At 41.4% G+C, this 16958-nt stretch overlaps 1 protein-coding gene across 1 annotated transcript in view; it reads right to left on the reverse strand.

Annotated features, from left to right (window-relative positions):
* Window positions 1–122: 122 nt before the first annotated feature.
* hecw2a (HECT, C2 and WW domain containing E3 ubiquitin protein ligase 2a) overlaps window positions 123–16958 on the reverse strand; it is a 39320-nt gene continuing 22484 nt past the window's right edge. Inside the window, exons 17-30 of the mRNA XM_079356761.1 lie at window positions 16475–16574; window positions 16288–16384; window positions 15951–16034; window positions 15081–15169; window positions 14514–14634; window positions 13497–13610; window positions 12852–13004; window positions 10782–10880; window positions 9070–9199; window positions 8389–8535; window positions 6669–6783; window positions 4613–4698; window positions 4039–4151; window positions 123–3283 (exon numbers count right to left, since the gene is read on the reverse strand). Coding sequence (XP_079212887.1) covers window positions 3172–3283; window positions 4039–4151; window positions 4613–4698; window positions 6669–6783; window positions 8389–8535; window positions 9070–9199; window positions 10782–10880; window positions 12852–13004; window positions 13497–13610; window positions 14514–14634; window positions 15081–15169; window positions 15951–16034; window positions 16288–16384; window positions 16475–16574 — 1560 coding nt within the window. The 3' untranslated portion in view covers window positions 123–3171. The remainder of the gene's footprint in view (window positions 3284–4038; window positions 4152–4612; window positions 4699–6668; window positions 6784–8388; window positions 8536–9069; window positions 9200–10781; window positions 10881–12851; window positions 13005–13496; window positions 13611–14513; window positions 14635–15080; window positions 15170–15950; window positions 16035–16287; window positions 16385–16474; window positions 16575–16958) is intronic.

Consider the following 16958-nt stretch of genomic DNA (forward strand, 5'->3'; position numbering starts at 1 on the left):
TGTTCACACTGTGTTGTTGCTATATACTTGGCATAATTCAGTTTCGTTTTCGCTCGTTCATTTTGTATCAAACTCCTGTAAAAGACAAATAAGGCTCATGTATCATTAATCAAAATTTGCCATATTTTCTCTTTTATTACAATCATCGGGGTGAGATGGAGACACACATACAGGAGCTTTGCATAGAGTGGAATTCTGAAAACTGGAGCCGGGTCCTGTCAGAAATGAACTAAGAAAGACGAGATGTACGGCTGTCTTCATTCAGATGAAGAGCGAGTAGTCAATCTTACTGTACCCGTCTTCTGCTGCAGAAAACACCAAACTGACCAAGTAAATGAGCTATTTCCTAATATGTGAAGCGTTGCTGCCCATGCCACAAATCTGCCCTTCAAGCCAACATGAGGTGATCTCTGTAAGGGTTCGGCAGAAGCCACAAGTGGGAGGTGAGTGTTAGACTGAAAGAGAGAGCAGGCCTAATGGTTGACTTTGCAAGCCCCAAACCTTTGGTACATTCGGTGCAAAATATATATTTATACACACACAAGAGGACAGACATACATATACATTTATATACAAAGAGACAAACAGGACCTCACACATGGTACACTTACATGTGCTCTCACGTTTCACAGAATCAAAAACAGCCCTATTGAATCATTGCTGATCCACAATGAACCATAACCATGGACCTATTACTAAGATAGGCAGACACGCACATGTGAAAGTAACAACATCTTTGAAACATGCTGCCGAGATACTTGCCGTTACACTGTCATAGAGAAAACAAACTACGGCATTCACACATTGCCTATTCCCAGAGCTAAAACTAAGTACCTACCAGTATTTCCTACACCCTGCTCCCACGAGTGTAACACTCAGGGTATGACAGTGTCAGGTAAGCATAAGGACACATGCCTCAAGTGAGCGCCACAACCAAAGTGACACGACTTGACCAGCTCCCTCTCCCCTTTTTCTGAACGGATAGCGATATCCTCATGCAAAAAAAGCTAGTAAGGACAGAGTGTTGCACTATTTCAGCATGCAATATCGAGCTAGTACACAACGCCATCTAGGGGTTTCTTCCCCAGCACAGCTCACAGAGCTGACAGAGGAGATCCCGCATGCAGTATTGGACTGGAAGAGGGGGGGGGGGCTGGGTTAGGGAAGTCTGCCTCCACATGCTGCGTCACATGAGAGGCTCTCTGTCTCTCTCCCAGCCCCTGTGCTCTAACTCCAACAGGACTCTGTACAGTAGGTGTAATCTTGCATGCACCCCATAGAAAAGAAGAGTGTGTATTAGTGTATGTGTCTGTGTGTTCGTGTGCATGTAAGAAAGTGTATGAGGGTCCTCAGGGTGTCGTGCACTTAAGAGTTAGAGAAATTTCTTTATCACATGCTTTCAAGACAAAACTATTGCCTGGCATGGACTAGTATGCCAAAAGTTCTGAAATACATTATCCACTGAGCCCAAAAGGCTGGTTCTTGATCCTTCTAACATCACTTTAACACCTGGACAGGTCTTTTCAGAAGGAGGGATTAACCAGTTATTTGCTATGAATGTACTTTAGTGGTGAGAGGACACATTGCTGCCACCTGCTGTTGATATCTGTTAAGTGAATGAAACAGCAGCTCCTGAAGTTACATCGTCTCTGATTTGTGAGACACATGGATCTGATCAAACTTGTTCAAGGAAATAAAACAGCTTCCCGTATGAGATTTCACTTCATGGCTTCATGGAAAACCAAAGAGGCACTAAAAAAGGTCCCACCAACGCACCCTCTACTGGCTGAGCTGGATGACACCAGGCTCGTGTCCTCACAGCCTTCCACAGGGCGTGATCAAGGTGCTGACGTGGAGTGAAGAGCGTCCTCATTCCTCCCCCTCCACTTCAAACATTGTGTTTCCTCTTCTTCAAATCTTCCTCGAAGGGCAAAACACAGTTGCTCGAGGTCCATACATTCAGTCACTTATTTGGTACATTCATCACTTTTCATGGGGCGGGAGGCGATTAGATCAGTGAGAAGGACGCCGTGTGTCAGGGTTATGGGCGGACGTCATCTGTCAGAGTGAGAAAATGCCTCTATTGCTCATGACGAGCGCTTTGAAAGAGAGGAACCCTGCACTTCTATTTGTATCGTGTAGTGAGTTAGACTGTAAGAAAGTGCACGCACAGCATCGAGGCGAATGATGTAACACTGTCTGCGTGTGTTTTCGAATATGACACTGGCTGAAGAGTAAATGCAGAAACACGGTCGCGTATTTAGATGTGTCTTAAGAGCGCTAATGTCTCCGTAACTATGGTAACAGTCCTGACCAGAACCTGCCGTCATTATCACAATGGGTTGCTGACACTGTCCATAAATGTCTCCAACGTATTTTTTTTTTTATTTTTTTTTTTTAGCTTTTCCTCCTTTTTAAGGAATCAAAAATGTGAAAAAAGTGTATTTTCTCTCAAAACATCTCTTTTTATGTATTTTATGTATGTTCATCCGTGTAAGTGTGCAAACTAGTGAATCCCCTTCACGCAGGCATCCAGAGAGGTCCAGCCAACATCTAAAATGTCATTTCTTTCCATTCTGATAAAAAATACACGGGGAAGCACCAGTTTGCGGAATAAAAAAAGGAAATGTCCCATGTTTGTGTGTCTGTGTGGTTGTGCAAAGGTGATCAGTATGTGTGCATTATAGTTCAAAATGACGCAGCCTCAGTGCAGAGAGGACACAGTTTAGAGGTCCAGAGAGGGAGAAGGGGGCTTAGTGGATTTTGAGCAGCTGTCTCTGAGGTGCAGTTAGTAGGGGGGGGGTGCTAGAAATCCAGTAAACAAGGCCATTAACTTAGGAGATAAAGCACACATGTGGCTCAATGAACAAAGGTAACCATGAAAACAAGAGATTGTACTACAGAGCTCATCAAACCGTCCTCTGATTCTCTGCCTTTCCTCCAAACTGGGCTCACGCCAGTTTGAGAGAAAGGCAGAGAATCGACTGAAGCTTGCATGCCGCGTGACAAAAAGCCAGCCTGAAAACACAGCAGAGTAATCCATAGGATGTGTTAGTTGCCTTTTGAGGATATAGGTTTATTTTATTTTTCCAGGTCTCTCCCCAGTCAATAAGGTGGATATCCAGATTGCTCTGTCTCCAGAAGTAAACCTGTGTGAAAGCTGATTGGACGTTACTCCAAGCCGAACGTGCTCGTCTCCTCCACAGCAGTGACCAGCTTCTCGTAGAGCATGGAGAAGGAGGGGTAAGGTGGGAGGTCCAGACGATTAAAGCAAGTATGAGCCCTATGGAGACACACAGAATAAAAGATCACCAGATAAATGACAAGATGACTCAGCTGTCCGGTCGTGTGTGATTCCATACAACAGCTCTGAATTTACAGTTTAAGAATAATGTTTACATTTATCTATTGGGTGTTCCTTTGGGTATTTTTTCTCTTAAGGTTGAAGTGTTCAATGGTGATGATCTGATCACCACTATATGAAGTAACCAGAACAAGGTGACAGCTTCAGATGCCCAATCAGGCAATGGAATCAATGAGATCAAAGGTCTGAACTGTAATAAAAGGCCATCAGCATTTAGCCATCCATTCATTATCTCTCCCGCCTTTCACCTTCAGGGTCGTGGGGGGCTGGAGCCGATCTGAGCTGTCATTGGGCGAGAGGCTGGGTTACACCCTGGACTGTTCCCCAGCCAATCACAGAGCCAGATCAGGATTTATATGAATTGTAATTCCATAGGAGTGAAACAATGCGTCCCATTAGTTAATGGTTGATGATCTCAGTACAGTTATTTTGATTGATTATTTGCTGAATGCAAAAATCACAGTTTTGTGTTTTACTCTGCACAGAGTGCAAAGGCTTATAATATATATATATATATGCATGGGAAACGTGCATATATATATATATATATATATATATATATATACATATATATATATATTAATCCTAACCTCAGAGAAATAAGATAAGTTCAGAACTTTTCAGCTTTTGAACAGTCCAGAAGTTTTTCAAACGGATCCAGTATCACATCCTACCTGGGTAAAGAGGTGATTTTCCCCCACTTCTCCACACAGAATCTGCGGGGTCCATTACTGCCCCGTAAAGAGGCAAATCCCTCGTAAGGAATACTGGAGGTGCCCGTCACAAACTAAAAAGAAGAGGCAAGAAAAAAAACACACAAGTATGAAAGCAGAAAGAAGCTGCAATGTGTTAGATGAAAGTACATCTGCCTGTGTCAAAAACAAGTATTTTTAGTTGAGTTTCTTTAACCAGGCTCGCTCTCCTGCAGGGATTACATTGCAGTCATCATAGTAGTGTGGCAGCTGATGGCTGAGGCGGTTTACTGGAACATTTCCAAAACCTTTATTTATCTATTTGATGTTTAGGACTGAAATATGTAAACACAGGCTTTTAAATCCCAGGATTCAATCAACTGGGATTTTATTTTCTTCGATTAAAACTAAAAACTGGATGCAACTGCTGGTTACACGATGGATAGATCAAAGTATCATCTCTCTGCAGTCTGGAGCTCGACTCTGCAGTGCCTGCAGCGCCCCGGGCCTCCACGCGGGGGCAGTCCGTGTGCATGCGGTCACCCACGTGCCGTACCTGCAGCAGTCTCAGCCTCTGCTCATTGTTGAACCTCTCCACAGCTGCCCAGAACCAGCGAATCACTATGTGGTTGTCATGGTAACCTAAAGGGAGATAGATGATGATGGTGCATGAGTCAGATGAATAACAAATAAGGCCTTCCGTCCCCTCTGTTCTTCCCTCGCTCTCCTCTCCACCTCCCGTCTCACTCACATCTCCTCCGTGATTTTTGAACGGGTTCTCGCTGTTTAATGTTTAATGGCCGGAGCTGTGCGCTCCGTCTCAGTCGATTCATCTATTAAAAGAGGCTCGCAGTGAGTCATAGCCGATTGTCAGATTGAGTTCTCTTGTCTTACTTGATGCTGGCGGCCTCTCAACTGGGATTGGCCAGACCTTTAAAAAGCCTTTTAATGTGATCTCTTACAAATGGTTTGGACACTGGCGCTTCCATGCTCGTACTAAACACAATATCTATTACAATAATTAAAAAGCATACCTCCCCAATGATTCAGTGCTCATTATAAAATGCATTACAGTAAAGATTAATATGGTCGTTAAATAAAAGATGAAAAGAACTCTCAATCTGAGGAATCACTACATGCTGAGTCACAAGTATTTTAATAATAACAGCAATAATTACAAGAATTAATATGTTTGTTTAGTATATATTTTACCTGCTTGATTTTCTGTTTAACTTCTTAGCAAATCCTAAATATTAAGTTTATTTTCCATTTTGCTCACTACTGTCACTTTTTGCACATTACTGCACAAACTACTTCAGTCTTTTAGTGCAGCTGGAAAGCTCCATGTATAGTGGAGAAGTTATCTTGTAATCATCAGTACTTTCTCGTACTTTTGGACCTGTTCTTCGAGCTTCATATTCACCAACTTTTAAAAAAGTTTAAGTTGTTGGGTTTTCTTCAAAAAACACAAGTTTTGTTTTTCTGTCACACCAAAAACACTTGCTTTTTTTATTTATTCCTCTGATCAATGATTGATTTGTTTTATTTATGCATTAATCTTCTGAATATCTATAATCTTTGGCTACGTATCAGGGAGCACTGACTGTATTTTCATAACAAATCTCAGGGTCCTAATTCATCACTGTACTTTGCATGATGGAGTACGCAGGCCTGTTTCGTCTCTTCTTAGACTAAATCATCAGAATGAACTTGTTTATTATTAATTCATTAACTATTATTATTATTATTATTTAATTTATTATTATTTATTTAACACTTTACCTACAGGCTCCCCTCATGCTTGTAATTGTATTCATGTGATAAGGGTTAGTGTTAGGGAAGCCTTCGTCTTCGCGCTGAGACACAGTCACTAAACGTATTCCTGTTATCTGTCCCCAAAGTACGTCTTGAAAGAACAAAAAAGAAGATTCAGGTTCGCTGCTCGTGCAGCCGAGAATCTCCTGCAGGAGGATTGGTGTGTGGGGCAGCTGGTATTTTTAAATCTTTTTGTAAAAGCAGACCATAGAGACTGTAGGAAGGAGGAGAGGTTGTAGATGCTTTGACTGATGCCTGTTCTGCTCTGTGACTCAGAGCATGTTGATCTGAGTTTGTATGCTCTGTGTTTCATGTCTGTAACTTGTTTACCGTGCCTCTGCCTGTCTTAGGCAGGTAACTCTTGTAAATAAGATTCTTCATCTCACTGATGTTTTTCTGGTCCAAGCCAAGTTAAATCAAACATTAGTTGCAGGCTCCCTGACAGCAGAAGGGCTCCTGCTTTGGTTATATATGTTGTGTTCTACTTGTTTAAAATCATGCAAAGCCCTGAAATAACTCGTCCTTGTACAGTACATGTAAACCTACTTAGCGATAACCTCTAAAAAAAGTTAGGCTTTTGGATGTTTTCCTTCTGATCGACTTTAAAGCAGAGACACAAGATTTGCACTGAACCCTGCTCGTTGAAGTTGTAAATGAAAAAGTCACTTGAACATGAGCCAGTGTTTCCATTTGACTTTGCTGAGTTTTGTCTCACCTTGCTGTCAGTGTGCCATGAACACTTTTCATCTACATCTCCGCTCTGCTGGCTCATTGCTTCCCTGCAGCTTTTTACGTACCTCCTCTGTACTCTGTGTTGTTCCTCCAGTCTGCCAGGTCGATCTCTGCAGTGCCTGCAATCACCAGCTCCAGCTCCCTGGCATCGAACACGGACACCAGACGCACATCCACCACCTAACCAACACACAACAACAACACAGTAGAACTCATGACACGGCCTGCTCTTTAAACTCTTATAGCTGATTGTTTGAGAAGCATTGAGAGAAGGGAGTGGAGGTGGATTCTCACAGCAGAGCAAAAACAAGACGATGGCAGACGGATAAAGACTTCTGTTGAGAAAGTTGCAGCAGTTTGTTTACAGCACATGTTGGATTTGATTTGTTTAACAAACGGAGGCTTTGGGAGTCACATTTACACAAATATAACACACAAAGCCTTGTTTATCTGACAACCTGTGAGGCAAAGTACTTAACAGGGGTTTGGATTAGCACACGTTATGACAGCAGAATATGAGCAACAGTCACTTTGACGACATTTAAATTCACACGAGTCGCTGTCATTATTCAGAGTTTGAACAGACGTGTCCTTAGATTTAAAACTTTTCTGTGCGTTAAGCCGGTGTAAATAAATAGTGACGTACTTTATATTCTATGGTAGATTTTAATTCCCATACTTCCAGGTAGGTTTTTTAGTCTGTGTTTTTTTATGTGAATGAACTTTTATTACGCGTTACACTCTGACTTAGCTGTAATAAGTTGGGTAAAATAATTGTCCTTATTTATTGTGATAAATGTATTTTATTCTCATATCCAGATAGTGATAACATTGTGAGTAACTGAGCCGCTCTTCTGGCCATGCAGCCTCTTTGTTCACTGTAATTATAATTAGTAATAATTGTTATTAATTGGCTCGTTCTTAAAGTCCCTCAAGCTTCTAAAACTGTTTTCTTTTGATGCCCCAATTTCATGGAGTGCCCTCCAGCAAACTTCCCTCGCTCGCAGAGTTCAGGAATTTGATTTCGAGCCACCGTGTTTCGAATTGTCCCTGTTTTTTTTTATCTCAGTGGTTTCTGTCTTTGATTCTGCTTCATGTTTTACTGTGCTTGTAATCTTGACAGCTTTGGAAATGAGGAAGACCTTAGTGTCCTTTCCAGAATTAATAAAGGTTTGACTGATTGAATTATGTAGATGTGAGTATAATGTGGAAAATACACAAAGAGTCTGTCTGCTTATCTGATAAGTGAAGTAATGATTACTAATAAATATTCAACAAGCTTAATGTTTTGTTATGCTTTCATGTTTCCTATGTGTGTTGGTTTGTTTCAGTCTTCAGGGTGAGCCGTGCTAGCATAAAGACAGGGAGCAGCGCTCTCAACACTCGACGACATCTTGTCTTCAATTGATCGTTTTCTTTTTCTTTTCTTCGGCATCACCATGGTGACAGATATGCTAACAAGAACGAGCGAAGATCAGACACAGCTGTCAGACGAGGAGCTAACATATCAAGACGCAGTTCTTGTCTCTTGCTCTTTTGTATTAATTGATTGAACTATTTTTGTCTTTTTAGGTCTCCACATCAACACCTCAAAATGCCAGATAATGGATGACCCTTTGAAAAAAGAAAAGGCTCCCGAGCGCCTGACTCAGTGACGCACACAGGTAGGGATCAACGATCCTGTCAGAGAGTCTCTAATAACCATGATGTGCTTTAAAGAAAAAAAACCTCCTCACTACCTGTATGAGAGGTTACTGTAGTCTCAATGAGGCTGATGTTAAGTACCTCATAGAAGCCTCTGACCAGGCTCTCCGTCTGCTGGGCCACTCCTCTCTCGATACGCCACTTCACCATACGCTCGATGTACTCCTTCTTGTTCTTCTCTGAGACGGGGATACCAGCCCCGCCCGGCTTCAGCTCCCTCTCCGTAATCTGCACAAACATAGAGACACACAAACTAACTGATCAGATGCAACTTTTATTTTGAATAATAGGACATTTCTTTTTAATTTTAGGTACAAACTATTTGGGGTTCTCTCCAAAAATCTTTCCCAAACATTATAAGCCACATGAAAAAGTAAAAGCAGCACAATAAAAGCAGGTCTTGGGTGAATTTTAATCAGGTGCATTTGTCTGCAGATATTGCATTGCAGCCTCCTGCTGATGCAATCGCCAAGAGCAATTTGACATAATCAAATAAACCAAAGTTGTAAAACAACAATGCAGATTTATATTCACTATATATATATATATATATATATATATATGTATATATACACACACACACACATATACACTGTATATACACTGTATATATATGTATATATATATATATATATATACACACACACACACACACATATATATACACATATACACACATATATACTGTATACAGTGTATATGTGTGTGTGTGTATATATATATACAAATGATAGCTCATCCCCCTGATTCCACCTCACATACCTGTCCAAAGACTTCCTCGTTGACAGTGAAGGTGAGGTCCAGCATGTCCTCGATGTCGTTGTCCTTCATCCACTGCAGGCTCTGGTGGAACTCTTCGTCCAGGAACTCCAGGTCACTCAGGTCACACGGGCTGCGTGAGCGCAGGAAGAGGTTAACCGGAGCTTACAGAGGGGTCAACAAGGTATTGATGGATCGCCCTGTTCTTAAATCACAGCTGATTGTAAGAGGATAGGTTAAAGGTTAGTTACCCCATGTATAACAGCGTGAGAGAGCAAAAGGTAGTAAAATATATCACGCAGGTTGATGCATGGCAAGAAAATAACAGAATAAATCCAAGAGATGCACCAGGTCAGTGAGGAGGGATGAGAGACGTGCAGAGAACTGATGGACGGAGAGGGCCAAACACAGCAGCAGGATGTTTCTCCTAAATTCATCTTCTTTATAAAAGGTTAACAATTTCATCATTTTGGGTCTGAATTTTTACTTTACTTTTAAGGTAGGGTTGGTACATTACTCCAGATACACTTTTTAAGATTTTGGTTGAAATTGTCTTTAGGTCCTGACAGACATTAATAACCCATGTGCTCTGAAAAAGGAACACAGAATATCTGTCATGTGTAGCCGTTTGAAACGCGTAAAAACTTCGACCAACGTCTGCACTCGGTCAGAGTTTTATGAACCAATCACGTCTCCTTGCTCGCTCTCTATCCCACGCATGCACGAGCTCACACTCAAAGGAGCACGGAGCGAATACTACTTTCAAAATCATGCTAGTTTTCATAGATCACCATCCCTGCCTTTAAGTAACAACACTTTCTTGAATATAGATTAACAATTAGTCATAAATATTTGAATTTGTTTAATTCGTGTTGTTTCTGTATATTGGATCGAGGTATGTCATACACCTCACTATATGATCATCACAAATAAGTAAGTCAACACAACAGTAACATATGTGTATGAATGCATATATGCATTCATACACATATGATGGGGAATCAGCAATACAACTGCTTACTGCCACCTTGATTTCTTTCTGTACTTAAAAATACATATAAAGTCATGATTGGGGTGCTGGATAGCCGAGTGGTTAAATAGCATGCAGCATGTACAGAGGCTATCCTTCTCAAAGTGGGCGGCCCAGATTTAGCTGAAACCCCTGCACACTTTGCTGCATGCCACTCCCCACTATCTTTCTCTATCCACTGACTGCCTCTATAATAAAGGCACAACAATCCCACACGATAATCCTCAAATAAAAGTCAAGATTACTTCTCTTTTTTGATCGAACCATCACACAATCAGAGATTCAATGCCTTTTAAAGATGTTCTGCAAATTCCCAGAAACATGTAAGACGTCCTTCAAAAGAAAACATTTGTTTGTGATTAATAAATGTTCTTTTTTTTTCACAATAACAATGTGGCAAAGTAAAGATCCAAGTTTCTTTGGAGCAAAAAATATAAATATGCATTAATATTCTTTCCTTACAGCAGACATGGTTTGAGGTCGGCTGGAAAACGCTATTAATAAGAATGCTGCTCCTTCTGATAGGAGACCCAGCCAGCTGCTAGCTGAGAGACCCTGACTGAAACACTCATATCCTCAGCATGCTCGTATAAAGTTAGTGAGGAGAAGCTGATTGGAAGTGCCAACATTGCCCTGCAGACAGTGTAGAATAGGAAGTAAGAGAGCTGCAGGCTGAGGGACTTACATGCGAAGAAGCCCCTTGTAGAAGGGTCGGGTAAAAAAGGCATCGAGTAGGTACTGATGGACGAGAGCCAGACCCAGGATTCGCCCACTGAAGCGAAACCTAGACCCAACGCAGAAAAAGTACAGGTGAACACACCAGCATCATATCTGGGTACAAAAAATCCTGTCACATTATTTTCCATCTTAAGTGTATCTGGTTTTGCATAGCAGATGGAGGGGGTAACTTTTTCAGATGGAGTGCAGCAGCAGCAGCATCACAAAACAAATTGATTTTCTTCTTTCTGCGGATACATAAACATTGTGGACATAGAATGGCTTGTGTGTACTACATTCATGTACTGTAGCTTCTAACAGGCTTAGGTCGAATTTGAAAATGACTTTCAAACTCAGGATACACCAGATGGTGACATTGTTCATGACAATAAAATAAATCCCACTGGATTTACTGCAGGGACAAAGCAGTGAGTCAAAACAGTGCTGAAGTCTGTAGAAGAGACTAAAAGCAGGGAAAAGACACAGCTCTGCAACTCAGTCACCGATCTGGCACCAGTGTCACACTCTTTCACATTTAACATAATTTTCTTTGTGTTGTTTTTAAATGTGTCACTGTGACTTTGTGTACGCTCTTACTGATTATAACTAATCACTATCCTGTCTTTACTGAGAACTCTCAAACACAGCAACAAAACCATTGGATTGACTTTCCTGAAAGTTGACCAAAGCCTGTCCAGCTGGGTTAAAAAACCCAGCTAGCATTTTGGTGCTAATCCTTCTGATAATATGATTCACCTGTCTTGTCATCTATCCATCAATTCATAAATTAGATCTTCCATGCATCAATGTATCCACAGCTCTATTACACATTTACCCATCAGACCTTTGATCAGTCCTTGTATCATTCATTAATCAATCCAGTCGCCACCAGTTTACTAATTGGATCATCCAACTATTCATCCCTCCATACATCCATCAATACACTGTTCTCTCCATCAGTGCATCCATCTATGTTTTTCTAACAATTAATCCATCCATCTACTCATCCATCCATCCATCTACTCATCCATCTACTCATCCATCCATCCATCCATCCATCTACTCATCCATCCATCCATCTACTCATCCATCCATCCATCTACTCATCCATCTACTCATCCATCCATCCATCTACTCATCCATCCATCCATCTACTCATCCATCCATCCATCCATCCATCTACTCATCCATCCATCCATCCATCCATCTACTCATCCATCTATCCATCCATCCATCTACTCATCCATCCATCCATCCATACATCCATCCACTCATCCATTCATCCATCCATCCATCCACTCATCCATTCATCCATCCATCCATCCATCCATACATCCATCCATACATCCATACATCCATCACCTGCCACCAGTAAACTGATTGGGTAATCTGTCTGTTCATCCCTCCACACATCAATTGATGCATCCTTCAACCCATCCATCCATCATCTATCTATCTTTCAATCATTTCATCAGTCAATCAATCAATCAATCAATCAATCAATCAATCATAAAGTCATCCATCCAGCAGTCTACTGTGTCATTCTTTCATCTAACTCATCTATCAACAATCTCTTTATTCTTCAATCTGGTAAACAATTTATCAATTTACTTTTTTTTACACATCCATCCATCCATCAATAAATCCAATCAGTCTGTTGATTGATCCCTATTTACTTTCTATCTTTCTTTTTCTCAATGTAATCACAAATCCCTGCATCAATGAGCCAGTCCCTTTATGCCTCTTTCCTCCAGTTCTTTCATTCATCCCTCTGTTCTCATTTCATCCATCAACCCTATCAATCAATCAATCAATCAATCCATCCATCCATCCATTAGACACAGATATTGGCTGGAAACGCTGATCCACATTTCCACACAGCATCCCACAAATGACTTCTATTTCAGTATCAGCAGTCAGAGCAGACTCTATGAACACATTATAGTCAGCACAGCGTTACACTAACCTCCACCAACACACAAAGACAGCCAAACAAACACTATAGTACAGATTATACATAAACATGCTGAAACCTCACCATTCATGGTGGTTGTCTACAAAGGCAGACATGGGGCTGATCTGGACCGTGTAGGTGTCATTGGCTGAATATTCAAACAGGCCGTAGTACGGGTTGAACAGTTCTCTCGAGACCAGGAAGAAAAACTCTCTGGAGGGTCCACTGTAGTCCAGCCTGCAACAAGCAAACATGGTACAAGACATCAATATGTATACAAGACAAGTTCATCTTCTGCAGCTGATATCCCATCATGCAAAGCTCTTGAAAGGAAATTGTATATTCTTATATTAAAATCTGGTGTACACAATAGTTCAAAGAAATGTTGGTGAACTCTTGGTGAGACAAATTTACGACCCCAACTATGATTTAGAACTTTTAAACAAAGAAGGATAAAGATCATACAATTAACAAATGATAAAGAATATTCAGTAACTCTTTCTACTGATTTCACAAGATTGACAGAAGAAGTCCCTTTTCCCACCCACTCGTTCCAGCTGCTTGGATCTCATCAGATGTGTGTGTAATTGTTCATTTTCAAACTTCAGATAACAGAGGATGCTGAGTGAAACTCTACTGGATCAATTACTGTAACCAAACACATTTCACACTCACGCTGTCTGAAGTATGATAAGGAAGTGAAGTGGGTATGAAATGCTTCTTTCTCACCCGTCCTCGCCCACAAAGCTGACGTAGAGTTTACTCCTCTGCAGGTCTTTGCGGGAGTAACACATGATCTGGTTAAAGGCATCCTCCAAGAGATGATCCCTGCGTATGATGAGCCTGGAAACATCCGCAGACACACATCCAATAGTGTTAGAGTTCATTTAAAGAACAATGTTCATTTTAATGTTTTGTATAATTAATGTCAATCTCAAGTACCCATATGCTACTGTTGGACAAAAGGATTGATGGACAACTTTTCAGGCTTTCTTTGTAGCTTTCTGGCCAAGAACTCCTTGAAAAGCTGTGTCGAACCCGACCTGTGTCAACCAAGCCAAACTAATCTAAACTTTCCAAACACAAATACTGTATGTCCCTCGTCCGTCTACAAAACACCAATGATGAGGGGTTCATTTTCTTCAGAAAATGTGTGCTCAAACAGGCCGTTTGGGATTTACTCTTAATGACATCACAAAGGGCAGGAGCTCGTCCAAAACGCTGCAGCTCGTGTACTGACTAGAACTAGGAAAAGGGACCACATCACGCCTGTATTGGCTTCTCTGCACTACCCATCGAGAACATTACGCTCCCAGAATGCAATCCTGCTTGTGGTACCTATAGTCTCTAAATGTACTATGGGAGGTAGAGCCTTCAGCTATCAGGCGCCGCTCCTCTGGAATCGTCTACCAGTCGGTGTCCGGGAGGCAGACACACTAGGTACTTTCATGAATAGACTTAAAACTTTTCTTTTTGATAAATCTTATATAGTTAGGGCTGGATCAGGTGTAGACCAGCTCATAGTTATGCTGCTATAGGCCAAGACTACCGGGGGAACTGGCACCTTGAACTCTTATCTCTCTCTCGCCCCTCCCCCAGGTGCGTGACACTCCCACATCTCGGTGTTTGTTCACGGTTCATGTATTTCTATTCAGTTCAGAACAGTAAACACTGTAAATTAGAGGGCTCTTTTTCATTTACAAATAAGACATGTATACATTGAGTTGTCGTTGTATTTAAACCTACTTGACTTTTCCCGGTCCCTGCCCGTAACCCTTGGTCTCCAGCTTCCGATAAAAGTTCCTCAGTTTAGCCTCAAAATCTCGTTTATAGGGAGCAGGAGCTCGGGCGTTTGCTCGCTGCGTGCCTGAGATTTAAATGAGAGAGAGAGAAACAATGACAAGGAAAAAAAGCAAGTTGAACGCATTAAGAAAAAAAAGGCAACAACAGAGGGTGAGAGGGTGTACTGTTGGTAAAACGCATAGAGATGTATGTTGATCATTGATTGATCAAGTCATTCATCGGTTCTCCCCCATAGCTCATTTTGAATAAGTTTAATGGCTGATTTTAAGGGAGTACAGACAGAAAACTAAACAGGCTTGTGTCTGTATGTATGTTGCAGGAGTACAGGATAAAGTTGTTTCATAATGTTACATCTCAAGAAACCCTTTCCAAACATTTTCTTTAAGTAGACAATATAAACCAAATCTCGTGGTGGAAGGCGTGAAATTTAATCAAAAAGTAAGAATTTAATAAAGTGGAGAGAAGATGCCAATAAAGACGACGCAGACACAGAGTGAGACAGAGACTTACCAGGGGAGCTCTGAGGAGAGGAAGCAGAGAGGCAGTAACTGGGGTGGAGTAATGGCGGCACATATGACATCACCTCCTCCTCGAACAAGCTGGAGAAAAGATGGAGGTGCACACACAGAACAAAGTCAGAGAGACACAGGTTGATAAGACTGCAGTCAGTTATTATTGGGTTCTCTTTTCCAGTGTCATGCCAAACAGCTGACCACACCATGTAAAGAAAGGACACAGTCCTTTCATGTGAAGAGTATGCTCTTTTATTCATCCATACAATACATGTATTCGGGCTGGGAATCGTTGGGTGTCTTGAGATTGGATTTTGATTCTTGGGGTCAAAATTTTAACCAGAATCTATTTTTGATTTAAAATGATTCTGGATTCATGAGTCTATTTTTGAATTAGTACATACTTCAGGATCAACTCCAGTCATCTTTGAGACTGGCCGAGTTTCTTGCCTGTCCATTCTGCAGAGTTAAAGAGCGAGCCTTAGCACTTACCATGGAGTGACTGAGTAGACCACCCCCCCCCCCCCCCCAAAAAAAAAAAAAATCTATGAATCCTTTAAAGTCTCAGAAGATAAAAGTCTTGATTCATCCATAAATCGATTTATTCCGATCTTTAATACATACTATAATATTTTAATATTCCAAAGATCTGTAGGGAAACAAACAAACAAATCATCCATAACTTCAGGGCATGAAAGATATTAAATATTTCTCATCTCAGAATTCCTCCAAGAAGCAAGTTACTCAAAGTGTAATCGAAAAATCCAAGACCTTAAGAGACAAACTCTTGCAGTAATTCTCAGCAAAACGGACACACACACACACACACACACACACACACACACACACACACACACAAAGACCTCACCTTAGCAGCATGACGAGGTCAGCGTCGCTGGAGAGACGAGCCAGCCCGTTGACTCCCTCAGTGCGGATAAACTGCACCTTCTCCCTGCACACACACACACACACACACACACACACACACACACACACACACACACACACACACACACACACACACACACACACACACATTAGGGTGTGAAGTGACACAATCCATTAGGATTAAAGGTTAACTGAGCGTTCAGGTTGACTGATGATGATGATGATGATAATAATGGAGGACGGCTGGAGAGGAAGAGAGGGAGGGGAAGAAGACTAGAAAGTAATGAAACATAGAAGGAGAAAAAACAGAAACATACTTGAGGGAGTTGTTTCTTGCGAGCTCAGGTTGTCTTTCCTGCAGGATCTCAACGATGTTGGGTTGCCGTAGAAACGCCACTATCTTGTCATTGTAGGCTGAAGGAATGAATAAGGAACATGAATCTGTTTAATGTGGGTTTAATGTGGCATCGATGCATGTGTACAACCTGAACCTGTCCGACTTACCCACAGGCACCACATCCTGGTACTGACTCCGGGAGCCGCTGAAGGTGCTGGAGGGGCGGGGCATGACGGGCGGGTTGGGCTGGCGAGAGTCGTCCACGACCTGTGACAAAAGAATGCACTACAGTTCAGGTCGCATCCGAGTTCTGAGACAGACTCACATTACGGTAATAAGATCGAATCTCTCTCCAAAGCAAAGAAAGTAGAGAGGTTTACAATCTCCCAAGATGTGATGTGTATCCATTCAGTCAAGCACAGAACAAATACCAAGCTGTGAGGATGAGAATAATGTAACATAACGGCTACGACGCCATGCTACGCTAACATCTGTCATACCAACATTCAACGTTTTGCATCAATAAAGTTCTCTTGAAAAGGAAATTCAAGATTCAAAAAGCCAAACATGTAAAAACAACTATACAGAGGTTATTTGTCACAAAAAAAACAGACAGACATCAGTACATTTTATTTTAAGACACTTTATAAT

This window comes from Symphodus melops, assembly GCF_947650265.1.
Source record: "Symphodus melops genome assembly, chromosome: 12".
Taxonomy (NCBI): Eukaryota; Metazoa; Chordata; class Actinopteri; order Labriformes; family Labridae; genus Symphodus; species Symphodus melops.